The 25416-nt window shown below is 49.0% G+C and overlaps 9 protein-coding genes across 9 annotated transcripts; 3 read left to right on the top strand and 6 right to left on the bottom strand.

The window, feature by feature from the left end:
• Positions 1-138: 138 nt before the first annotated feature.
• Positions 139-5430, bottom strand: FOBCDRAFT_296768 (uncharacterized protein; the record flags this gene model as incomplete). The annotated part of the gene is made up of 2 exons (XM_031188980.3): positions 139-5293; positions 5363-5430. The coding sequence occupies 2 exons, from the start codon at positions 5428-5430 to the stop codon at positions 274-276; spliced, it is 5088 nt and encodes a 1695-aa protein (XP_031036245.2). The 3' UTR covers positions 139-273.
• A 2778-nt stretch (positions 5431-8208) lies between these two features.
• Positions 8209-10341, bottom strand: FOBCDRAFT_228893 (SecY subunit domain-containing protein). The gene is made up of 3 exons (XM_031188982.3): positions 10168-10341; positions 8694-10038; positions 8209-8643 (listed from the first exon to the last, which is right to left on the bottom strand). The coding sequence occupies exons 1-3, from the start codon at positions 10175-10177 to the stop codon at positions 8568-8570; spliced, it is 1431 nt and encodes a 476-aa protein (XP_031036247.3). The 5' UTR covers positions 10178-10341; the 3' UTR covers positions 8209-8567.
• A 403-nt stretch (positions 10342-10744) lies between these two features.
• Positions 10745-12143, top strand: FOBCDRAFT_277786 (IPP transferase-domain-containing protein; the record flags this gene model as incomplete). Its single annotated transcript, XM_031188983.3, has 2 exons — positions 10745-10813; positions 10857-12143. 2 exons carry the CDS (start codon positions 10745-10747, stop codon positions 12141-12143), a joined length of 1356 nt encoding a protein of 451 aa, XP_031036248.3.
• A 1659-nt stretch (positions 12144-13802) lies between these two features.
• Positions 13803-16564, top strand: FOBCDRAFT_46722 (fungal-specific transcription factor domain-containing protein). The gene is made up of 4 exons (XM_031188984.3): positions 13803-14234; positions 14292-14597; positions 14645-15118; positions 15163-16564. Exons 1-4 carry the CDS (start codon positions 14106-14108, stop codon positions 16381-16383), a joined length of 2130 nt encoding a protein of 709 aa, XP_031036249.2. The 5' UTR covers positions 13803-14105; the 3' UTR covers positions 16384-16564.
• A 111-nt stretch (positions 16565-16675) lies between these two features.
• On the bottom strand, positions 16676-16984 carry FOBCDRAFT_296766 (uncharacterized protein; the record flags this gene model as incomplete). Its single annotated transcript, XM_054706448.2, has 1 exon — positions 16676-16984. One exon carries the CDS (start codon positions 16982-16984, stop codon positions 16676-16678), a length of 309 nt encoding a protein of 102 aa, XP_054562423.2.
• Positions 16985-17445: 461 nt separating this feature from the next.
• On the bottom strand, positions 17446-17847 carry FOBCDRAFT_277783 (uncharacterized protein; the record flags this gene model as incomplete). The annotated part of the gene is made up of 1 exon (XM_059611549.1): positions 17446-17847. The coding sequence occupies one exon, from the start codon at positions 17845-17847 to the stop codon at positions 17446-17448; it is 402 nt and encodes a 133-aa protein (XP_059467741.1).
• An 801-nt stretch (positions 17848-18648) lies between these two features.
• On the top strand, positions 18649-19610 carry FOBCDRAFT_228883 (uncharacterized protein). The gene is made up of 3 exons (XM_031188988.3): positions 18649-18824; positions 18875-18953; positions 18999-19610. Exons 1-3 carry the CDS (start codon positions 18785-18787, stop codon positions 19441-19443), a joined length of 564 nt encoding a protein of 187 aa, XP_031036253.2. The 5' UTR covers positions 18649-18784; the 3' UTR covers positions 19444-19610.
• On the bottom strand, positions 19611-21243 carry FOBCDRAFT_187276 (uncharacterized protein). Its single transcript, XM_031188989.3, has 2 exons — positions 20749-21243; positions 19611-20704 (listed from the first exon to the last, which is right to left on the bottom strand). Exons 1-2 carry the CDS (start codon positions 21134-21136, stop codon positions 19701-19703), a joined length of 1392 nt encoding a protein of 463 aa, XP_031036254.1. The 5' UTR covers positions 21137-21243; the 3' UTR covers positions 19611-19700.
• Positions 21244-24408: 3165 nt separating this feature from the next.
• Positions 24409-25368, bottom strand: FOBCDRAFT_242432 (fido domain-containing protein; the record flags this gene model as incomplete). Its single annotated transcript, XM_031188992.3, has 1 exon — positions 24409-25368. One exon carries the CDS (start codon positions 25366-25368, stop codon positions 24409-24411), a length of 960 nt encoding a protein of 319 aa, XP_031036257.3.
• Between the last annotated feature and the right edge of the window lie 48 nt (positions 25369-25416).

Here is a 25416-nt window from a genome sequence, read left to right as displayed (position 1 = left end):
CGGACCCACTTTGGCGTTGACGATGGCTTCATTTTGATGACATTAGACATTACCACAGTATCATGATACACTTAGACTCGCGACACGCAACATTTCAGGCACCACCCAGCACCAGTCAATGCTCAGAACTCATAATTATAGGCATATGCCTTCTATACTTTTATTCAAGTCCATGACTCATCACCACAGATATACAAGTACTGAATCCTGGAAACCGTTCCTCTCATACTTTTAATCCTCCTCTTCTATACGTGGTAGTTTCTCTTTCTCCCCCTATGGATCAACATCCACCAGACGTCCAGAATCCCACTTCTTCTTCGCCGCCTTGAGGAGAACATCCAGCTCACCACTCATCTCACACATACTTCGGAATGTACCATCCTTGTTGTTGATGAGTTCCCAAGGATGAGCATACTCAACCACCTGGCCCTTATCGAGAACCAGCACCTTGTCGTAGTCTACAATGGTTGCTAGTCGATGGGCAATTGTGATCACGGTGCCTGTGAGCTCGCGGATTGTTTCTTGGATCTTTGAGTCGGTGGCGTAGTCGATGGATGCTGTGGCTTCGTCCATGACTAACACTGTGGGAGACTTGAGCATGGCTCGAGCAAGACACAGAAGCTGGCGCTGTCCTTGTGACAGGTTTGAGCCGGATGCTGCAACTGGTGATTGAAGATTCAAGAAAATGTTCTTGTTGGTCTTGGTAGTCGGTGAGTTTGGTGAGCCAGGTGTTTGTGTAGGCGTAGGTGGTGATGTTAGAGGCTCATCCGGACCAATGAGCTGTACTCGTCGGAGCGCAGCAAAGATCTGATCATCTGTGTATTGATCGAATGGATCCAAGTTGCTTCGAATCGTGCCGTGGAATAGTGTGGGATCTTGAGGAACAATAGTGATGTTCTCTCGGAGATCCTGAAGACCAATGCTGCCAATCTCGAGTCCGTCGATGAGAATCTTGCCCTTGTCCGCCTCTAGCGCCCGGAAAATTGCCAGAGCCAGAGAACTCTTGCCTGCACCTGTTCTTCCAACAATACCAACCTTTTCTTGCGGCTCAATCTTGAGTGTAATGTTCTGCAAGACAGGGTTGAGCTCCTTTCGGTAACTTGTTGTGTAGTCCACAAACTCGACCGATCCCTTACGAGGCCAGTCTGCTGGGGGTCGGCTGTCCTCAATAACAGCTTCTGCCTCTTGCTCAACATCGAGATACTCCTTGATACGTTCCATAGAGTTCATGTTTTGCTCGTTAATGGCATAAAGACGTACAAGCCACAGAACGCTCTCGGTGAAGCTCAATGCGTAGCTCAGAGAAATACCCGCAGCACCTGCATCGGTCTTACCAAGGTTGAGGATAAGGAACATGCCAGCAAAGAAGGCCACCAAGTCTCCCACAAGATCAGCCCTGAAGGCCAGCCATCTATTGCATGCCCACAGGTAAATGAAGGGTCGACTCTGAGTGTTGATCTTCTCCAAATTGTCTCGGATGAATCGTCGCTCGTCACCATAAGCTCGAATGGTTGTCATACCACTCAATGTCTCTCCAAATTGCTGGAACAGAGGACTGCGCTGAACTGCCTCAAGACGCTTCAGATCACGAGAAGCTCGGAGGTAGAAAGCGGCGATGAGGTAGAACAGAACAGCAATACCAGCAGCGGCGTACAAGAAGTTGGGTGTGATGTATGCGATCAGGCCAACCGTCATCATCAGAGAAATGCCACAGCTGATTACTCCAATTGCCACAGGTGCAATTTCTTGATCGACCGCCTCCAGATCTTTACTGAATCGGTTCATCAATTGCCCTAGTGGCGTAACATCAAAGAACTTGAACTTAGCTCGCGTCACAGATGCTATCAACCGATCGTGAATGCCCTTTGATGCCGTCAACGATCCCAGGAAGATCCACAGATCTCTGAAGAGAGCTGCGAGGGCACCGGCAATTCCGATAGCGGCGAGAACGCTCAAGTAGTACATGGCGTTGACCCCATGCGGGTGATCTTGCGCAGAAATGGACCCATCGAGAGACTTGATATCTTCCACAGAGCCAAGTCGGACAACGTTGGCAAAGCCGACAGCGTTGAATTGTGTAGAAGAGTACATAGCCGGGATGACCTTTGACTCTGCTGTACCATTGACGTATTGGTTCGCCCATACACGGACCCAGAGGTTGGTGGCCAATCCAGAAACCTGCTGAGAAATAAAGACGAAGAGAGCAACAATCCAGAACCACCAAGGGCCCATAGACTGAAGGTACAGCTTGAGAACGGGCCACTTGACTGACCCAGTGGCCTTGGTTTCTTCCATAGCATCCTTCTTGGGTTTGTTCTGAGCGTCCTTCTTGGAGCTATCCACGCCATCGAGAGCATCGCCTTGGCCGTTAACGGTGGTTTCATCATCACCGACGCTTGAGGGGACACGAGAAGGAATGCGCGAGGGGTTGGCTGAGCCGGGATGAGACTTTTGAATCTCCTCACCAAGCTTGCCGGAAGCAATAACCTCAGCTGAAGGACCTTGGATATCAACTCGACCATTCTCGAGCAGGACCACGTAATCCGAAGCAGGAACACAGAGGGTCGTGTTGTGTGTGACAAGAACACAAGTTCGGTTCCTCATGAGGGGTCCTCGAATGCAGTTGCTAAAGATCCATTGCGCGGTGTGCGAGTCAACAGCGCTCAGACAGTCGTCAAGTAGTAGATGGGCAGAGTTGGAGTAGAGAGCACGAGCAAGAGAAATACGTTGCTTCTGTCCACCAGAAAGTGTGATGCCCTTTTCTCCAACCAGTGTTTCGTCGCCGTGGTCGAGAATCTGGAGGTCACGTTCCAGTGCACAAGCCACAATGACATTGCGGTACCGTTGCTCGTCAAATGGTGCAGAGAAGAGAATGTTTTCGCGGACGTTTGCATTAACCAACCAAGCGGATTGTGCGACGTAGGCGATCGTGTTGGCGAGACCAGTCTCAGGGTCGGGGTGAACGTCTTCTCGGCTGCGGCCACCAGGACAGTAAACGCCACCTTCAAGCAAAGTCATTTCGCCAAGAAGACCCATCAACATGGATGTCTTTCCGGAACCTGTAGGGCCTGCGATGATATTCAGTTTACCGATCTTGAAATCAATGTCCAGATCCATGAGTCGGAAAGCACGGGCAGTATCCTCAGCAACAGTGTCTTTGCTACCCCACGTAAGAGTAGCGTTGTTGAAACCAATTCGCCTGACACCGTCGTCATCCACATTATCCAAGCCAAGCTGGATATACTTGTCGGTCTCTTCCTCCTGAAGAAACTCCTCCACACGATCGATAGAAACCTTGGTTTCCTGGACGTGGGCGAACATATCGCCAAACTGGTCCAGAGGGACGCGGAGGAGCATGAAGAGTGACATGGCTGTAAAGGCAATGGATGGCTTCAGGGGCTTTTTCTCGACAACTGTGTAGACAAGGAACGAGAAGAAGGTGATGAGAACGGGCACGGAGTTCCAAATAGCTACAGCCAGTGCCCAGACCATGAACCTCGAACGCAAAGCCTTGAGTTCCAGTTGACGCTTCTCATCAATGATACGGCCAAAGCGCTGTTCCCAGGCAAAGTACTTGATGATGCGAATGTTTTGCAAGACTTCATTGGTTACGTTAGTACGCTTATCGGTTGCTGCAAGAATCCTCTTCGAAGTGATGGTGAAACCCCGTGCAAGACCGTAGTTGACAGGCAGGAGAAGGACCATGACGATGATACCAGGGATGGCACTTAGACCCATGACCTGCCAGAGCAGTACAACAGCAATAACCAGCTGCGTAGGAGCGGAAGCACACAGAAAGTGTAGATACGCAGTGACTTCGGAGATCTTGAAACTGTCGATAGACATGAGGTTGATGATAGTACCCAGATTGGCCTGCTCATCAGCAGAATCGTCCTTCTTGTCGTCCTTGATACTCTCGTTGGCAGATTCGGCATCGTTGGGAGAGGCTTTCTTATCGTCCTTCTTCATGCTCAAGGCTCGCTTAATCTTTCCAACAAAGCCATTCTGCGTCTCGTCTTCCTTTGGAGGGCTAACTTTGTCATCAAGCAGCACCTTGTCCTTGCCTGTGGAAGCCTTGCGACGAAGTGCTTTGGCATAGATGTCGCCGATAATAAGTGCTCGGACACGGATGCAGATCTTTCGACCAATCCAGAGAGCTTGGTTATCGGCGTATGAACGTATTAAATCGACTACAGGAAGGCCAATGACATAAAGCCAGATGACATTAATCGGTAGGTCGCTACCCGATTTTTCTGTATTCTCGCCTTCCCAGAATTCGATTGTCTTCTCCAGTCCTGCATTGTAGTCTTCCACGAATTCGAGAATTACCTTCAGAAGAAGGGTTGGCGCAAAAGTGAAGAGGCCAGCAAGGACGGCGAGAGCGCATTGAATCAGCAAGTCCCGCTTGAAGTACTTGAGCAGATGCACCGCAAGAGAACCAGTTCGTTTCAACTGACGGTAATCAGCAATAACAGCAGCGGCCTTGTCCTTGGGCAGCAAGTTCCAGACATGCTCCATTTCCATTGGAGCCTTCCAGCCCTTGTAGACAATGGCATCAACCCAGCCAAACACAGCCAGGGAAAACAGACTGGCCAAGGGCTCACGCGAGGGTTCAATTCCGTCCTCCCATTCCAAGCGGACTGTTTTGTTGCCCTTTCTAGTGGTCATTGCCATTACGAAAAGGAGCGTGATAAGTGCAAACTCCACAATCGTTGTGTTCTTGTCGGTTCGGCTAATGTCATCTTGGAGGAAGGCGGATCGGAAAAGAAAGACTGAGAGAACCCAGTTGAAGCCGTAGAGGAAAGCCGTATGGTTCCAGAGATGAGGACCACGCCATTTCAGAGCACCGAGCACCAGACGCAGAGTCGAGAGGATAAAAACGTAGATCCAAATAAGTAGACCAGCAACAGCTGCGGGACGACTATGGCGCCCCTTGCTGCCTTCAGTTAGCTGAAGAATATTTACAGCAATGAGACCAGCGATAGCAAGTTCCTCGACGACCTGCGAAACCAATTGTCCGGGAGGTGTGTCGGCTTGTACAATAGAACCACGAGTAGTAGTCTTGACAAGGGCCAATCGACCGCCGTTGATCTCAAGCCCATCATCGTCATCAGAATCGTCAACCTGCTCGGGAGGAAGATCGGTATGGCTGTGGCGTCGGTCCTCGCTTGCAAGCTGTTGATACCTAGCTTTGGACTTGGACCAGGAGCTCAGAACGCGGGAGATGCTTGTCCAGGCCAAAAGCGCAACGGAAACGAACAGGGCGATCAGAGGGAACAGAATCTGCAGGTAGCTAGAGCAGTACAAGAAAAACGGTCAGCCAGCTTTTCAAGCACAGGGGTCAAGACAAGGGAGAACAAACTCTACTCGGAAGCAGACGCTGAAGTCATCAATCTCCCATATAGTTCCATTGCACTGCGCAAACCCCATGGTTTCAGAGATATTGCTCAGGTCGAGCTCACTGGTGTGGGGGACTGCCGCAGAGGCGGAAAGCAAGTAATTCGAGATGCCGCGACAATGGATTGGCGGGATTGTATGCGTCAAAAGAGTTCTCAGACAACGGGTTCGGGCAGGCGATAGTCAAGACCCAAGTTGGATTGCACGCGTGCGTCGGACCGGTAGCGGTGGCTGCGGCGCCGGAGGTATCGAGGCTGTCAAGGTATTGCAGTCTTGTCGGAGCTTTGTCGCAATGATCCCGGTCAAGTGTCACTTGCAAGCACCATTGAGCGTGGCGTGACGTGAGCGATTCTGGTAGAACCCGGATGGTCAAGAACTGAAATCTCGAGACCGAAATTGCGCTTCTTTGCGATCGCAATTTTTGAGTCGTTCAGCACTCAATCGAACTGTAAGATGATGCCGAGGTCGCAGATTGTCGTGTTGATCATCGATCAGATGCCGTCAGAGTTTGTATGCGAACTCTGAACACTCTCCGACGAATGACGTCTTTCTAGAGAGCGTGAAAGGACCGAAAAGAATACTCTGCAAGAAACCAAAATGAAAGAATATCAGTACCGATGTCAATAGAAGTATTAGATGAAGAATGCAGTCGAAACAAAAAGTTTTGACCGTGACTTGCAGGAACTAAGAAAAGAGGAGGAAGAGACGAAGAGTGCGGCGGCCGTTGAAGAGAAGAACCAAACGAACCGAACGAACGGGGAAGACTAGGCCAGGCCCAAACAACACAAGTCCGAGATACGTTATGGATTCACACGCACGCAAGACAAGACAAGACAAGACTTTACTCTTGTTGGATGCACCGGGGGGAGAGGAAAGTGGAGGGCATGTGTCGGTGTCCAGGGAGTGAGATGCAAGCTATGAAGCTTTAGTGGGGCAGTGATGGCCTAGGCTAGGCACAGTTCAGTAGGTCAGGTAACGGTGGATGCGATGCGATGCGATGCGATCCATACAGATGATGAATGCAATGTTGCCCTACTCTGTAACTTTACGAACGCCCTGAATTTAGTTGGCGTCGGGTTATTCCTTGACTATTTCTTCGTACAGAATTAACTTTGAGAAAACCTCTAGCCTCAACGATCCTTTGGACCCATCTACCCACTATAAATTTCTCACAAGTCGTCATGACAAACATTAGCAATTAATGATGCGAGCAATCTGTATGTTACCCCAGTTCTATACTGTATGACGGGGCTGCGGGGACAATCACCTCGTCTACTCCGTTTCAAGCAGGTGTCAGATTCCTCAATTCAACACAATCAATTGAATGTTATAAATGTTTTCATGTTCAAATGCTACTGATTGATAGCAAATGATCCTTGTAAAAGGTCACAAGGATATCAACGTTGAGCCAAAACTCAGACATGTCTAGACAAGGTATTTTAACCACACAGACCCAGTTAGCGTTTGAACTTGGAGATACCTAACCGACCGCTACAAAAGTGCCCTTTGCATCAGGTAACTCGCTCCGACAGCCTTATCTAATAGGTATCGGTCATGACGTTATGAGACATATGAGACATTGGCTCGGAATTGATACCGACAGACTGTAAAATGATGGACTGACTCGAAAAAACAAGGGCGAAGTTATAGGGCTAAGGAGTGGTAAACCATCGTGAGTTGGCGCGTGGGAACGTGTTATTTATGAATCAGTGAAATGCCAGTAGTCTTGACTAATTTCCACGCACGTACCTGTATTCGGTAGACACGGTGATAATTGGGATCGTGATCGTTGTCAATTGAAAGAAGTGCAATTGACAGAGCCTGATTAATACCTAATTGATTACATTGACTGCTATCAAACATTTGACGATGATCCTCTACCCGTGTATACCGGCGAGTGTCCCCATTCAAGAGGCTCATGATTGTTCTCTTTCATCCACCCAAATGAATTGTATCTGCAGACAAAGATCATTCATGAAGGTCAAACATCATTGCCCTTCTTTGTTTGATCAACAATTACCAATTGCATCTTAACCATATCATACAATTCACGACAAACGTTCCAGTCAAGCACCATACCATCACAAGCTACCCTAGAAAGAACCATCTCCACAACAACACCAAATGAGCTGAAGTCTTGCGTCCTCTTTGAACAGGGATCATGTCTTCAACAGCTTCCATGCCACCCTGCGGTCTGAGCGCATCCATCACAATTGTGTCCGTAGCTCTATGATATGCAGGAAATACGCCTCATCCAATCGCTTATAACTTTGTTTCTCACCTATCAATCGTCAAAAACGCCATTGAGGCTCTATACCGTGCTGTATCATCACAGTCTTTGCAACAATCACATTGTCGAGCAACACAACCTTCAAACGTACTGTACGACAAGACACATGTCGTGCATTCAGCCTCAACACATGCAAACCGTCAGGTTGATCACAATCCCCTCTTTCGTGATTCGCTATTCCTCACCGCCGGCTAATACACTCGTTCCTTACCGTTACTCCAGATCCCTGGGGAAAACGGTTCCCCCACGTTCTAATGCCGTGTAGCGGTTGCATTCAACGTCTTTGACCAATCGAAGTCTGATGACCTTGCAGTTGAACTGGGTGTGTTCCTGTTGGACCGTGACGCGAGGGCCTCACTTCTGCAGGACCGGTGAGACCTGCAGTGTTGAGACAACCCGTGAACTAGACTCTGGTGTAGAGGTTGTTTAACTCTTTGGTTATGTAACCATGTAGGGTGACAGTCATCGCTTTATTCATTCCCATGCAAACTACCCTGCAGTTACAGTCAAGCGAAATCGGACGTTGCACAATTTGGCATTAAATATATGTCATTCATAGATCGTTCTTGAGTTACAACGGAGCTCATCCGTACCACACGTGGCTTTCAGACATGGCGTCCCTCTCCAACCAACCCGTCATGACAGCTCTTGAGCTATTTTTGTTAATATTGACACGGCAGCCTTTAATAACTGTCCCAATTCCCTTCCCAGCCAAGATGACATCACTACCCGACTCCTCCGGCTTGTCGAGCAAAAAGGAAACAAAAACATGTTAACTATTTTATCTTTTCTTCCTCTTTACTGTTGATACACAATACGCCCGTCTCGGGCCACAACGTAAGGCTGAATCAATCGTGCCTTAGTTCGTCAAGATGACTGATTAGCCCATAATCATGCCCTTCATACCGGCCATGTCACCCTCCTTGGCGGCGATTTCGAAGTAACCGTAGATGATACTGTATCTGTTAGTATTGCGATTGAAGTATTAAGACGAGATTCAACTTACGTGACAGCAAGGAGAGTACCAGTACCGGAACCAAGAGCGCCCAAAAGGTCACTGGTGACAGAGAGCGCACCAATGCAGGCACCACCAAAGGCAGCGGCAGTAGGAATGATACGCTTGAGCTCTTTGTACATGGACTGATCACGGTGACCGGCCATGACGAGACCCTGATCCTTGAGCTGCTTGGCAACATCACGAGGGCTGGAGCCAGAAACCTCAATCCAGGTCTTGGAGAAGAGAGCGCAAGCACCGAGCATGTAGACAATGTAGGCACTCATGTGGATAGGGTCGAGAAGAGCCTCCTTCATGTTCTGGGGAGGAGACATGTAGTAGACGAGACCTGAGGTAGCGTGGAGCTGAGAAGAACCATCCTTAGCCTCCCAGACACCGAAGAGACGGACAAGGAGGTTCTCAGAGAAGCGGGAGTAGAGCATCTGGCTGATAAGGAAGACGTTGGAAGAAAGAGCGGACTGCAGCATGATGGGCATGTTGGAGGTGTAGAACAGGCGGACGGGGTAAGATCCACGAGCACCACGCTGGCGAGAAGACTTGACGGGGATCTCGACGCGGAAACCCTGGAGGTAGATGACAGCGGCGAAGACGGCAATGGTGGCAAGGAGGTTCATGATGTTGGGGAGGTTCTGGCGGTAGAAAGCCTCCTGGAGAGCTCGCTGCTTGTTGGGCCAGGTCATGAGGAGGTGGAAGAGGGCAATGACAGCACCCTCAAACTCGGGACCACGGCCAGTGTTGATGGTGGTGGGGGAGAAAGCCTTCCACATGATGGACTCGCAGATGTTGGTGGCAATGAACAGAGAGATACCGCTGCCAAGACCGTAGCCCTTCTGGAGGAGCTCGTCGAGGAGGATGACAATCATGCCGGCAACAACAAGCTGGAGAATCAGGAGGAAGACAATACCAGCACCGAGGTCGGAGGGAGGTCCATAGAGACCGGAGAAGACGTAGACAGTAGCAGTACCGGCGGAGAGGATGAAGGCCAGAAGCTTCTGGGCGGTCTGGTAGAGCTCGCGGTCGGACTTGAGGTCAAGGTTGACGTCGATCATGTGGGTGCCAGCAAGGAGCTGGAAAACCATGCCAGAGGAGATGATGGGGGTGATACCCAATTCCATCAGTGTACCACGGTTACTCGCGATAACCATTCGCAGCCAGTATAGAGGATCCGAGTTGTCGGAGGAGACGATACCGTAGAGAGGCATCTGGCTCATGACCAGGAAGATGAGGAGGGTGAGGGCCGTCCACATGAGCTTCTGGTTGAAGGGAATCTTGGTCTCCGGCTGCTGAACCTCAGGGAGGAACGGCACGAACGGTTTGACCAGATCGAGGAATCGTACTATCGAGCGCAGCCACTGTCAGCTTTGGTCTGATGATCGCGATGCCAATTGGCAATTGCGCGCCATTTTGTGATGTCGCGCGAGCTCAAAAGTTTGAGCTTCAGCTCCAGACAAGGAGAACAACTTACGGGAACTCATGGTGGGCAACGATACTAAAGGGACAGAACAAGAATTGGACTATTCATCCAATGAGGGGAAGAAAGAAGGAAAGAAAAGGAAGATGCTGAGCTTGAAGAGCCCAGGCGATTTGAAGGGTCGATGGGAGAATAATTAAAGGAGAGCTGGGGGGGCGGAGGTTGGCGATCTGGCTTCAATGAGCCCAAATTGTAGATGTGTCCAATATTGGGAGTGGAGTGGCACGTGACCGACCCCAGCCAGGGGCGACTCGAGATGGGAGCTCAAGCTAAGGTTCAATTCCCTGAGCTTCTCCATAGGTAAAACGTACCTATAGGGAGCTAGCTAGCTGTGAACAAAGGGGTTTCAGCCTCTGAGACCAATTGAAGCTAAGCTCTGAACCCCGCCGTAATTTTTCCGTCAAAATGACTCCGCTTTGCCTGTTCTGGAACATTTGAAGATTTGACTCAATATTGTTCATTAGCACTGGAACAAAACGACAAGGGCAAATATCGTGTATCAATATTTATGGCTTTATCATATTAGATGCTTCGTCGCCTGAGTCCTCTTCTCAGGCGAAATGTCACTACAATGTCTAGAAAACCTCCAGCAGAACCCCTGGTGGTTGTGCTAGGATCAACGGGCACGGGCAAGTCAGATGTAAGTGTTATGCTACATGACAGAATGGATCTGACGAATTTAGTTGGCTGTTGAACTCGCAACTCGGTTGAATGGTGAAATCATCAATGCCGATGCTATGCAGTTGTATAATGGACTGCCAATCATCACCAACAAAATCACTGTTGAAGAACAGCGTGGTATTCCTCATCATCTTCTTGGACATATTTCTTTGGATGAGCAACCATGGGATGTTGATGATTTCAAGAGGGAAGCGACTCGAACAATACGGGAGATTCGCGGTCGAGGACGATTGCCCATCCTCGTCGGTGGTTCACAGTATTACGTCGACCCTATACTCTTCAAAGAGGTTATTCTAGATGACATAGACCTGGATATGTCCAAGTCATTTCCAATTCTGCAAGAGTCAGGCGAAGTTATGCTCCACGAGTTACGAAAGGTTGACCCTGTCATGGCCGATCAATGGCACCCCAAGGATCGTCGCAAGATTCAGCGATCCCTGGAGATTTACCTCAGGAGCGGCAAGAGAGCATCCGAATACTATGCTGAGCAACAAGCTAGAAAAGAAGCGGCACAGCAAGACGCCAACAAACAGCCCTGGGAGAATCTGCTGTTCTGGGTCTACTCGGAACGAGATGTCCTGCGAGATCGTCTCGATAAGCGAGTCGATAAGATGCAGACGAGTGGACTCATGGATGAAGTCCGAGAACTTTACGAATTTAAGCATAAAAAGGAAGTGGAAGGTCAACGGCTTGACATGACAAAGGGCATTTGGCAGTCAATTGGATATAAGCAATTCGAGCCATACCTGTCTGCTGTTGACGAGGGGCGAGAGGCTGCAGAGCTTGAGAAATTGAAGAGCGCAGGACTTGAAGAGATGAAGTCGGCAACGAGACGATACGCTGTCTACCAGACTCGCTGGATAAGACTGAAGCAGATTCCACGGATACGCGAGATTGGCCCAGAAGCTATGAACAACATGTATCTTCTGGACAGTACGGATGTTTCAGAATATGGGCAGAACGTCGTTGAGCCGGCGATCGAGTTGACGGAGCAGTTCCTGAAAGGCGAAGAACGTCCATTACCGACTGAGATATCGTCACTTGCTAAAGAGGTTCTCACACAAGTTGGCAACCCACCACCAAAAGCAACACCGTGTAAACGTACATGCGAAGTCTGTCATACGGTGTTAATGACAGAAGAAGCATGGAAGCAGCACTTGAAGAGTTCAACTCACCGACGAGTTGTTCGCAAGAAAGCTAGAACGTCTTTGGTTCCAGTGGAAAAAGTGCCCAAGGACAAAGATGAAGGAGACTCTGGGCCAGAGTTAGGGTCCATGTTTTCAGAGTGATCAATACAAACAGTCAAACCTTACCATGCCACGATCTGAGGTCCGTTCCGTACCGGTATTTAACGATCACGTCACTTGCAATGATATGAGAATTATGGTTACGCGTAAAGCTGGCTGCTGAAGGTCATCGCTCTTGAAACAATATACCGACACCAGATGCCGTCATCGGATCGACTCGGATGCTAGCCGTTCACCCGTGTAAACGAATAATTGAGGTATCATTCGATGTTTCAATCAGGTCTGTTTGAAATGCCGTGTGAATCATCAAGTCTGCCTTACAAATCGAAGTGACCCTGAAGCTCTAACCGGACTCCGACGTTAAGAGCAGACAAACTTTTGAACTTTACCATAGGGCTTACCGTAATTATGATGAGTTGGCAGAGTCGAGCATACATCGAGACCGACCATCTATGCGACGTCCTTTTGCTTGATCAAGGATCATGCCAGTTTGCATAATGGTCAGCTGGCCTAGGCTAGAAGGACGATAATAACCCGCTCACCCGAATCAGGCACAAGACCTTCAATGCGGCAGATCATGATAGAGTCAGTTTTGATGAACTGCTACTCTTCAGAGCCTGATAGGTTCACCGGACACTCGGTGATATCACGTCCGTGGGGGCATATCATCAGAACGCGAAAGATAGACAAGGATACGAAAACCATATGGGGCCGGGCTGTTGCCATAACCCGACGAGTGAGAGCAACACAGGGAGTCATGGAAAGACTGCGGAGAAGAACTTATAGGTAATCATGGACCTGAACTGAGCGTTTGGGTCTGAGAGGCCAGGTAGTCTACCTAGTTTAAGTGGCTTAACCTTCCGGAGCTTCCGAAGTTTACGAAAATATTGATCAAGAGTTTCAGACGGTTGTGTATAAAGGTCTGACGTAGGGTGCTAAACTACAGACCCTTTGGGATAGTATCGGATCAAGGTTTTAAGTATTTAATGTCCGTCAGTCTGCATACGGTAACTATTCTGATACAAATTGAGTCATCGGGCAGGGCTGGCGCTCTGGTCCGGTGCGGCGGACTTGGATGACAAAAGTCCGCCGCTATCCAGCTAGACGGGCTCGAGTTCGGGTCCAGGGGGTCCTCATTGGTCAGTTTCAGCTAGAAGATTCGATTTTAGCATATCGACCATGTGAAACTCAAAGGAATGCATCAGCGATTTTCCTGTCAGGCAGCTTTATATCAACCTTGCCCTTTGGATCTTTGAGGCCAGGTCTACCGTCTATTTACGGTATGGAGAATTAAGGCAACAAAATATCTGCCTGAATCAATACAGCCCTAAGAACAAAGGGGTATTTTACTTATATTTATTCCTCTATATTTACTTCCCTGAAACCTACGTCAACTGATGTGATTGTTGAATAAACGGAATACGCGGATTCCGGCATGCGCGTTTAATTATTCAATCCTTTCATACCACCTTTTATGCAGAGGCATTGGACAACTAGCACAATCTTCAACAACCGCTGAACAATCCGACAAGACAAGGAAAAAAACCAAAGCCCCTGGGCTACCTCCCAGAAGAGACAAGACAAGCAACGCACCTCAGCCAGCCATAACCGGCTCTACATTATACCGGTAGACTCGGCATCTTACGGTATCGTCAGCTGCCCTGCTTATCGTTTTTTGCACCAGGGAGTTTTAGAGTGTTGATCGATCATATCCATTTCACATCATCATTTTTGTTTCTTTTCCCTCCTCTTTCAGTCCTGACAGAACCTTTGTTCCATTTGCGTTTCTGTTCTGCTGCCCCTCCCCCTCACTCACCTGACCCCAGTGAAACGGACGGAAGCGGGCTTCTGAAGAACCCCAGCTACCCGCCTGCCTGAGCTGTACGTACTGTACAGTCTTAAGGTGGAGCTCACGCTGGCGTCATAGGATATTTTACTCAACCTTCAACTCTCAACGACGAGACTCTATAACTGTTATGTGAGGTTTTGCTCAATTCTGCGGTCATGTCAAGCAATATTACTCACGGGACGGGCTCTGTGTCGCACAAGAACCCTCGTGTCTTGGCCTGCGTCTTGTGTCAGCATCGCAAGATCAAATGCGATCGTAACACGCCCTGTTCAAACTGCATCAAGGTGAGCATCTACAGCCGCAATCTTTTATCAGCCTTATTTATTGATGCGACTTTGTAGGCAAATGTTACCTGTACTCCAAGCACTCCCGCTCCAGCAAGGAAGCGCCGGAGACCCAATCAGGACCTTCAGGAAAGACTTGCACGATGTGAGCAGTTGCTAAAACAATATGCCGATGGTTCTGTACCATCTCCTTCTGCTGTTGGTCATTCGCCTGCTACAAATGGGACCGCACCAGATACTTATCCTGCGACACCTACCAACATCGATGGCCAGTCCAAGTGGAAACCAACGGGAAAGATGGTCAAGGAAGAAGGTGGAGTGCGATTCATGGACAGTTATCTCTGGGCTAATATCCACGATGAGGTGAGTCTACTGACTTGACCTGCTAACATGCACTAATACCATTCAAGCTCCAAGCCATGAGAGAAATTGTCGACACCGATGATCCAGAAGAAGCCAGTGTCATGGGCTCTGAAGATCTGAGCCCAGATTACAATATCGATCTTCTGATACCAGCCGATACAGCTACCAGATCCTGCGAGGAACTTCAGCCTGAGCCAGTTCACATCTTTAGACTCTGGCAGTTATTTGTCGATCGCGTCAATCCTCTGACCAAGATCATCCATGTTCCATCTGTGCAGCCATTTGCCTTGGAGATGGCTACCGATATCAACAAGATCCCACTCAACTACCAGGCTCTCTTATTCGCCATCTTCACCATGGCCACAGTATCCCTCACCGAGGCTGAGTGTCTTCAGATGCTGGGAACGTCTCGGGATGAAGCTCTTCGGCGGTATACCATTGGAACCAAAGTGGCACTTACAAAGTTTAACTTTCTCAAAAACTACGACATGGTGGCTCTGCAGGCATTGCTGCTATACTTGGTAAGACTATAAAGCCCCTGTGTGACTGTTGCTGACGATACCAGTTATCTCTTCAGAACCGATATGATCGACATGCGGCCTGGATTCTCAGTGGAATGGTCGTGCGTATCGCGCAAAAGATGGGCTACCACCGTGACGGCGACTACCTGGGACTGAACGCCTTTGAGACCGAAATGCGACGACGTATGTGGTGGCAGATCATCCTCCAAGATGCCAAGAACGCTCTAGTTTCTGGCTTGAGCCACTCGCTTCTTCCAAGCAGCTGGGACACCAAGATGCCACAAAACGTAAACGATGCCGACCTTTTCCCAGGATCAATCGAACCCGTTCTACCCCGCGAGGGTCCAACAGAAATGGCTTTCTGTCTAATCGGCTACCAAATCGCCAAATTCCTCGTCAACGCCGAATCACTCCACGGAACCCCCGGATTAGAAGCTGCCGTCATGGGACACGACTTTGAAGGCCAGGATCCTGCAATTCTACCGAGCATCCAACAGTACCGAGATTTGGTGGACAATTTGGAACAGAATTTGCTGGAGGTTGAGGCCCGTTACATCGACCCAACAGCAGGAAACGTACACATTGCCGCCCTCAGCATTCGTCCGATGATCTGCAGCAAGATGAGAGAGATACTAGTCCCCATGAAGGAGCAGCCAGAATGGGGAACAGAAATTCTCGACAAGAAGGATAACCTCTTCAAGATTGTGTTGATGAACAATGAGCACAGCACCGATGCTTATGGCGTGATGGACCAAACTGGTTTCCTCTGGTTCCTCAAATTTCATTTCCAGATTGATATCTTTACAGTCATGACCAAGCAGCTCTGCCAGCGACCAACTGGTTCCCTCGCCGACCGCGCATGGAACATGGTTCAGAAGATTTACCACTACCACACCGAACTCCTCGACATTTCCCAAAAGACATACTACATCCAAGCCCAAACAGTACTGAAAGCTTGGAAGAACCGAGAACAAGCCTTCAGAGCAGCTGGACAGCCCCTCGAGACACCAAACTTTATCTATCGCCTACGAGACGTCGTCAAGAGCGAGAACCGAACTTCAGAACCTTCGCCACAACAACCTGTCGCCCATCCTCCGCAAAATTCACATCAAATGACTGATCTTGATCCGTTCTTGGGTAATTATCTGGATGTCTCGACGCTGAATTGGGATTTATGGGGGACCATGAACCAACCGCCACAGCAGCAGCAGAGTCAGATGCCTGTTTCGTTATTTGGCAATTTCCCAATGGGCAACATGGGTTAGGGTTATGAGATTGTACTTATGAAAAGTTTGGGGTTGGTATGATAACGAGCTGGGAATCTCCATGGAGTAGGGTGCATGCTGGATTTATAGAGCGGCGTTGGTAGGGATGGATATTACCAGGGGAGCAATTGTATCAATATATTTTGTCAACAGTCACAAGTTATGAGCCACGACATTTTGGAGTCTTTGTTGTTGTTAGAAGTGTCTGGCTAATCATTGTCCTTGATTCCCTCACGGCCATTCCTTGATCTTCCGCCTGCCCATCATTGCAGCCCCCATGCCTCAGACATCCTCAGTTCTGAGCATGAGCATGACGCTCACGAGGCAATTCAAAAACCGGATAAACGTGTCCCGCACCATTGCTCCCACGCACAAGAGGATGGTTTAAAGCACCATCAGGCATGGCATCCAGTTCGATGTCAGAGTTGGCATCAGAATCGTCATGCTCACGGCCGCGGGTACCAGTAGGTGATTTGGGACGAGAACGCCAGCTGCAGAAGAGAACTGCTGCGAGGAAGATGACAACGACGGCTGTGCAGCTGATGGCGATGGCGATGATGACGCTTCTGTCGCTCATGCGGCGGTGGATGGTGTTGGTCATTGTTGCGGTTGACTGAGATGTTAGTCGTGATGCGAGATAGGGGGGTGACATACCGAGATGGGGGCTTGAGACTTGCGAGGAAGCATGCCGCGGTTTATTCTCTACTGCCAATGGGAATTACTTGAAGATGTTCACCAAGGGATGCATGCGAGTGAAGTATGGAGGAGATGAGGTATTGACATACACTACTGTTGAGCAAACACTGCAACGGATCGATGCATTATGGGAACACCGTTTTTGTATATTTCTGTGTAGCAAACGATAAGTGAAGAAGATAATAAACTTGCGTATGGACAAGATCATGTAACCGTTTGGACTTAATGATGAATGCCCAAGTCTGCGAACATATCATTCCTAGATGACTGGCACTGATAGCCACATACACTTACAGCCATTCCAAACAACCTCAACCTCTACCTTGTCTGACCTACCTGCCTGAGTGTACACTCGCTATAACTTACCTAAACCTGTTCCGCAGTTGACCCATTACCAGCGGCCTCATTGAGTCTCGCCGCTCTTGTAGCACGCTCCTGAACCTCTTTTCTCTGCTCCTTCTTCTGCTGCCGATGGGCCAGATACTGCAGACAACAGCACGGAACAATAAAGAGGAGAAATAGAACCGCCATGCCGACTGTCAAACCAATGATGGCTATCTTGTCAGAGCGGCTGGGATTGCCGTGATAGTGCTGTGTTGAGGCATCGAGTGTTGCAGTGGGGGAGGCCATTTTTATTGTGATGGATAGGAACATACTTGTTTGTGAGATTCTGATGTTTGTAGGCTTGGCAGATGGTTTGGGGGCTGGTGAGGAGGATGGAGTTATATAAGGGTTTATGGGCATTTGTGAGCCGACAGCAGTGAACATGGTGATGCTGCAAGAACAGGGCATTGTTACGGCATTAGCCGCGGGAACACTCAATCTCTTCAGAGTCAAACGTCAGTTTCGTTTTCTTTGTTCTGGCCGGCTCAAGATTTCTCAACGTGAACTGAACTAGTCATGATGAGAACGTCTTGAAGAGAATGGCGATCATCTAATATCGAAAGCGAGTCTTTGCACAGTTTAGTTGCAGATCAACTCAAGCTCCTTGCCATGGCTGTGCGGTGCATGTCTACACCTTGAAGCGCGGCATAAACGATAGGCTTTGCGTATTCAGACGTGATGCCATACATCGTTGTTCAGTGTCCAGCAGTATGCTATGGCCCTAACCCAATTGGCCTTCGTCTCACGCGTTGAGCACCTCCAATCTTCAACCGCAGCCACTATAGGCAAGCAGTCATAATCACGGGCACACATATACATCAGAATGTAGATCTCAAAAATGAAACGACACCTAGACGGGAAAACTAGGTGTCGAGATTAACGACGGATCCAATTTCCCAATATTCTTCTAAGAACTGTTCTCGAGTCCAAAGACCCTGCCTACAATGCTGTCCACTCTCTACACTAGACAGCGTGCGGCGAACGTTCTTGTCTATCTGAAGAAGAAAGGAAAATCGATCCGCGACAAAAAATTTCGCGATAACAAAACTCAAGATTCTGCTTAGTCATTCGACATACGCACGTGATGAACGAGCAGAGTGGGTCACGTGCGTCCCGAGATGAGGAATTGACATCATCCTATTGGCTGATTGGACCGAGAAGCCGAGGAGGCCCGTTCCGATGTCTCGAGAATAGGAAGCCATCATCATTGATACCCAGATACGAATCTCGCACTTGAAGCATCGACGCTGACGATATCGTTGACCGGACCTTGGCTGAACCCTTTCTCTTCGAAATCGATAGATACTCACAATCCGCCACGATGCTCGCTCAACGTGTTGGCGTCGCCGCTCTTCGTCAAGGTACTTTCGCAATCCGAACCTCGACATCCCGATATCTAACAGCTCTATAGGCGCGACCAAGCCCTTCTTCGCCCAGAACATTCCCAAGGCTGCTCTCGCTGCTGGAATCTCTACCTCTTCTCCCCTACGGTATGTCCCTAGCATCAATTGAGCTTCAGCATCTCACATTCGCAGCGCTGTCGGTTCTACCAAGGTCTCTCAACAAGACGGCCATCAGATCCTCGTCAACCAGCGCCTCAACCGTCCCGTCTCTCCCCATCTGGCCATCTACAAGATCGAGCAGACATGGTTCGGTAGCTCCGCCTGGAACCGAATCACCGGCTGCACCCTCTCCGCGACTATGTACGGTTTCTCCCTCGCCTACCTCGCCGCTCCTCTTGTCGGACTTCACCTCGAGAGCGCAAGCATCGCCAGCTTCGCCGCCGGTCTCCCCCTCGCTATCAAGGGTGGTATCAAGTTCACACTAGGCTTCCCCTTCGTCTATCACGCCATCAGCGGCTTCAAGCATCTCCTGTACGACGCTGGCAAGGGTTTCGCCAAGACGACTATTATCCAGGCCGACAAGTACATCTGGGCTGCCAGTTTCCTCGGCGCCATTGGCCTGGTTGCTTTCCTGTAAAATACCAAAACTGAACGGAGATGAAGGATATAGATGGTATGGTTCGCAGTGGATGATACAATGGATAAGGGAAGGAGTATGGCAAGGATGAGAAACTCGTGTACGAGTATTAGCCTGAGGGCATTCCTGACTTTGAGCAAAGAATTTTATTATCTGTACACAAGCGCCTTTAAATGCTTGAGCCTGTTCTAGCCAATACCTCGTGAGGTATCGCAACCAAACGCCATTCGCCTGTCGTAAATATTACATGCCAAGTTCTAATCCAAGAATCGAGCATCCAGGATTGTCCTGATCAATCTCCGATTACCGGAAGAGGCAATCTTTTCCCCAATGATGGGCCCGATAAAGTCCTTCAGTTCGGATATCTCTGTCTCAACGTTTGCTGTACCATTGACTCCATTGGCGTCTGATTCAACATGATCTGCCAGCGAAGCCACAGCTTGTACTATGCCCTGAACCAGCATCTCGTAGTCCATTGTACCCTCTGCCTTTTCCTTCAGAGGCTGTAGGATCCCCGAGTCAAAAGTCTGCAAGTTACGTAGCACCAGCACGCGGATTGCCTCTGGACCCCCTGCTTCCAACAAGCCGTGGATGGCACCGTAGAGAACCGCAGGGGGTTTGGTAGGGTCGAGAAAGTATTTGAGGCATGTCCTCGTCAACTTGGGCCGTAGGAGTGTGTTGGAAGCCGAGTATTTGCGCGCAATTCGTCCAACCAGAGATGCAGCCAGCTGTCGAAGATCATACTGCTCCTTGAGAGCATCTGTCCCCTCATCAGTGCCCAATTTTCTCGCCATCAGACAAGTAAGAGCGGGGGCTGAGAGGGGGCTGGCGTAGGGATCCAGGAAAAGGCTCTTGTTCTCGATGAGAGCATTCGTCAACTCCATCATCTGCTTCAGAGTGAAGGTGTCATCGAGATGGTGTGTTACTCGGTCCATGATGAAGGTGATGAAGTATGGGATGAGCTGGTGAAGACCAGGGTCGTCTCTCACGGAACCGAGAGCGGCTTGCCGTAGGCGTACCACTTCTTCGTCAGGATTGTCGTCGAGAACAGCAGCCTGGATTTTATCAAAGTAGAGTATGAGCTCCTTGCTCACAATGTGCTTAACAGATGGTTTCATGGAGACATTGTCATTGCCTGCCAAGGCGGACAAGGCAGGGTTCGCACCAGGTCCCTTGGGGAGGAGCTCCTGCGATCGAGATTCGGAAGTCGTGGGGTTCTGAGGGATGGAAGGCTGGACACCTTCGATGGCGAGCCAGTGCGCTGAAGACGTTAGTCTGGAATCATGCGCTGACCGGAAAGCATACCTGTAAAACCCATGTCGCGCGGCACCTTAGGCAGAGGCGCATTGATGAGCTTTTCAAAATCGACCTCCTCATCCTCAATGTAGAATAGAGGCTGGCCAGGTCCAAGGCTGGCCTCGCCGTATCGTAGCGGACGCGTAGAATCGTAGCCGTAGAGGGGCTCAACGTCGAGCGCCTTGAGCGCGAGGGAGATATCGTTGACGGTAAGGGTTGTTCTGCGGGCGGCACGCATGAAGCGCAGAGACTCCACGATGACCTGGCCGACTCGGTATTCGACATCCTGTGTCAAGCACTTGAGCGCCTCTTCGTTGAGAGAGCTGATGCCAACCGACTCTGCGACATCCTTGACATTATCAGGATTCCAGAGCAGTTTGGGGGTATCGGTAGCCATGGCGCTGGTAGACGCGCAAAAAGGCGCTGACTTCGGTGATGCGATTCAGAGGGCAGTGCAGGTGGGTTCAGATGGTGTCGAAGGAAGTGTAAGGTATATTATTGAGTTGCGTGAATGTGAAGCTTGACGAGGCTGAGATGGAGGTGGGCATTGTGATAGTGTGGCTTGATAGGTTAGCGCCACACTAGAGAGGCTGGTCGATAACAAGATTGTACTGTGTACAGAGCCTGACCATGCTTAAATAAGTTTTGGATGGCACACTTTGTTACAACTTCTCTCCAATCCGTCATCTCAGCTTCAACCATTCATCGAGTGCTAGCTGACTATAATTCGATGTTGATGGCGCAATCGAGGCGCATTAATCGCCAGCAGATGGAATAAGTAAACGAAACCTCGTACGGAGTAGTGAGGTGAAGTAATTGCAACATCAAGCTAAGATACCTTGTCAGTTATTTGAATACCAATCTCTAGAGTTTCTTCATCATCTCTAGCATCATGATAGCCGCAATTCGACATCCTATCACTGCTGGGCATGTTGGCTAACCTGATGTTACACACGGGCCGGGCCTTGATAAGTATCCCCAGTGAGCAAGAAAACCTCTGACATTGAATCAAGGTGCCCAAAGCATCTAATCTAAGGCCTACTAAATCTACACTAAATTATACTAAGTTCAATTAAGTCTTTTTGTCACTTAGAATAGATATCCTAAGACTTCTTGCCTCACCTTAGTATCTTGCTTGTGTCAAGCGAGGTCAAGAGATTAAGGCACCTTGCAATGACGTTACCTAATGGTTACTCTCAAGAGCTCACTCGGGACTTGTAAGGACCTTACTGATAAAATATGATTGGAGTTACCTTGACCTAAGACAACATTAAGGAGGTAAAAAAAGCGCTGTGACATATCGGATGATTTAGGGTGAACCAGTAGCATCGTACACAAGTCATAAACACTCCAATTTCTAGATCTGAGGCAATGAACAATTTCCCACCTCATAATATGCTATCTATCCACGAATGTGATCCTGCTGATAGCCTCCAAAAGGTCGAATCAGGGAGATCGATTCGATAGCGTGAACCTTGAGATTCCCGTGACATCTTGCCTAAAGCATTCCCCCACGTGAAGGAAATATCCATCAAAGATCATAGTAGTTCTCGATAGTCAGGGGAACTTGTTGGTTGCCCCGATACAGCAGAACGTAATGCGTCCTGGTGCCATCCCAATGGAAATTGAACTCCAAGTTCTGGAGCTCACCCACGGCATTCCAGGACAAGCAGCTTGCGAATCTGGCCCCTCTTGGCGATACACGTTCACGTAGGAACGGCCATCTCTCCCATGCCACACTGCCTGTGGAGGAACAGGTCTTCTGTTTTGGCCGTCAGCAGAGAGTTCATCGCCCTGGGGGTGTATCAGCCAAAGGTTCTACCAGCACATGTATGAATGAGGTACTCACCGGGTTCACAAGCCAAAGAATGGATATATCGGTGCTACTTTCCAAGCCATAGCCTTCTCCCGAGGTTCGAGAATTGACCTGCACAATCGGCTGATTTGGCTGGCTACTTGCCTGAATACCATGAAACACGGCACCTCGAGCTACTGCAGTCCAACTATGGAAACTGGTCAGTTACGGTGAGCGCGAGACGCTGGAGCTATAAATGACCCTTGATCGCCTTCGAAACAGATGATATTGGTTGAGGGAGATGACCTTTTGGCCATGATTTTCATCTTCTCTTGAAGATAAAGGTTAAGGCCAAACCCTCCAGCCATGAAGAAATGCTGGAAACCTCAGTATTTGCACACTATAGAAGGGGCCTGAGATTGTCAGGACTTACGGACACTATGATTTGTATCTGCCATTATCCGACATCTCACATTCTAGACCGGCTACCTACTATCCAGTGTGAGAACGGTAAGAATATGATTGCTCACGCCATCATGGAAGTGCAAGACTGGTCAGTGATGGTGTCCTCCATTGTGGCACAAGGCAGAAAAACAGTCCGTAAGTATCCTCGACCAGGCATAAACCGGAGATCTTCCCTAATTATATGATACCCTTCGGAACTGATGCCCTGCTTGGGCACCTATGGCTAACGGTAAGACACGTTGGTCCGATTACATACTGTAGAGTCAAGGGCTGAAGTGGCTTCTCGCATCAAGACGATGGGAAGCCACCCCAGCAGTGGTGAGGTTCTCTTCCTGATGTATTGGTCCATGAGACCACCGCGAACGACTTTGAGGCCGTGCCCTAGATGAGTCTCACTACAGACCTTGCAGAACTCGTCGTGGAGCTTAGACAGTGGGAATGATTGTTGGACTACGTGCCAACGGCAGATTGAGAGCCACACAATCAGCATATGCTTCCAAAATCTGAACAAACACCTGAAATATTATCTGACAGATACTTCTAATCCCTTACCCACTATAACAAGAATGCTTTCCTTATAACATTGCTAAGAAGTATTACACCAAAGCATTAAGGATTAAGTTTCCATATCTCTTTTCTCCAAAGCAAGAGTTTCCAAACCTCTAAATACTATACCCATACCCGCCTCTATATAATTCTATAATTACCCTCTTTCAAAGTCAGGCATAACACAACCACCTACAAATACGCAAACATTAAAACCCTAACCACGATATCCCAACCTCTTATATAATAACAAAAACTAAATCATCCACAAACCGCAAAAGATATCAATCTCGGAGTCGCGGGCTTTGGGCACCACTTATCCCCATTCCATCTTTTTCTGTCTTGCTGGTGTTCCCAACCCGCAACTCAAGCTTTCCAGGCAGTAAGGAGACCGGATTCGATCCCACGTACCGTCCCGGAAGCGGCGAGAGATCGGTCGTACACGCGTTGTTAAACCGTTAGGCCAAAGCGAGCTGCCGCCACATCTAGTGATAGGGGTTTAGTGTCTCTGATACATAAAGCTATGGCGGGGGGTGGTTTAGGTAGTGGTTGAAGTGTTGGAGGTGGCGACTGGCAGCTGTTGGCAGTGTCAGGGGTTGAGAATGGTGGATCGGCTGGCAAGGCAGGGCGTGATGGTGTCTGATGTGTGATTCCGTTGGAACCCCGATAGTGTCTGGACTGAAGGTCTTTGGCAGTCGTTGAATGGTAAGGGGGGGGGGGGGGGATATTTTTGTGAAACTTCATGTTAAGTCACATCCTTGACCACCTTTTCTGGGAAACACTTCCATGTAAACTGTTCCAGGTCTTCTCGATTTATATAAAAGGTATCCCATACATGAAAAGGTCTGACAAGAAATGGTATGTTACCCATCCAACTGCAGAGGCTCGTAAACCAGCAACATACCCGCCGCCGCATGCTTCAGAATATAGGAAGCCAACTTCTTATAAAGTTTCGGTCTGCAGTCACCAGACACTCCATGACAACTCTCAGCCTCAAAGGTTTCCAGATCCATCGCTTCAACAACAATGGAAAGATACTCTGCACACTCCTCCTCATCCTGACCAAAAGGAGCAAGACATCCTGCCCACTTGAAGAGTATGGCGTTGAGTATAAGGCGACTCATTTGACCGTTGGCGGTATGAAATGGATGAATACTGAGGAAAATGTGACTGTATTTTGCTGCAAGCGCCACGGGATCAAGCTCTCCTTTTATTCCAGCAGCCACGAGATCAGCTCGGTAGCTGGCTATCATCTTCTCCATCGCAGCGGGAATCTTGTTGGGGTCCATGTAGGGACGGGAAGTTGCCTGTAGGGGAGATGTGCGATATTTACCGCCGTACTCGGTATCGTATGTGCCTTCCGTCTGATTGAACTTATTTGTCAAGATGCGGTGCGCTTCCTTGATAATATCCTCGGACAGATCGCTCTTCGTGGTTTGGCAGACGAGATACTGAGCAGCCTTGAGATGCTGTCCCACCTCTCGATAGATTTCCGCGTCGAGAACCAAGAGGTCACGCGGATCACTACCCGAGCCTTCAAAAATGGCTTGACAAAGCTCGATTGTGGTATTCAAGTTGAAACTGACATCTTCGATATTGTTGGAGCCATGGACAAGGCGATAGATGCAGTCTAGGACGTGTCGTTGCATCTTGTCCGGATCAATAGTTCTTTCGAATGAGAGTTCGCGGAAGAGTTCATACAGATGCTTGGGGTCATCTTCTGGCCTCCTTCTGACATAAGAACTCTTGTCCATGGTGACCAATAGAGGGTGTGTTTGCATGGTCGTTGAGTGGCATGTGGCGTTGTCTTGTAGAAGAGCCATGGTTCTTTGAGGTCAGTAGACGATATAGATTAAAAATAAGGTCTTTTT

Source organism: Fusarium oxysporum, chromosome VIII (assembly GCF_013085055.1).
Source record: "Fusarium oxysporum Fo47 chromosome VIII, complete sequence".
NCBI classification, from domain to species: domain Eukaryota; kingdom Fungi; phylum Ascomycota; class Sordariomycetes; order Hypocreales; family Nectriaceae; genus Fusarium; species Fusarium oxysporum.
Note: the sequence above shows the minus strand (reverse complement) of the source record. Positions and strands in the feature narration are given on the sequence as shown.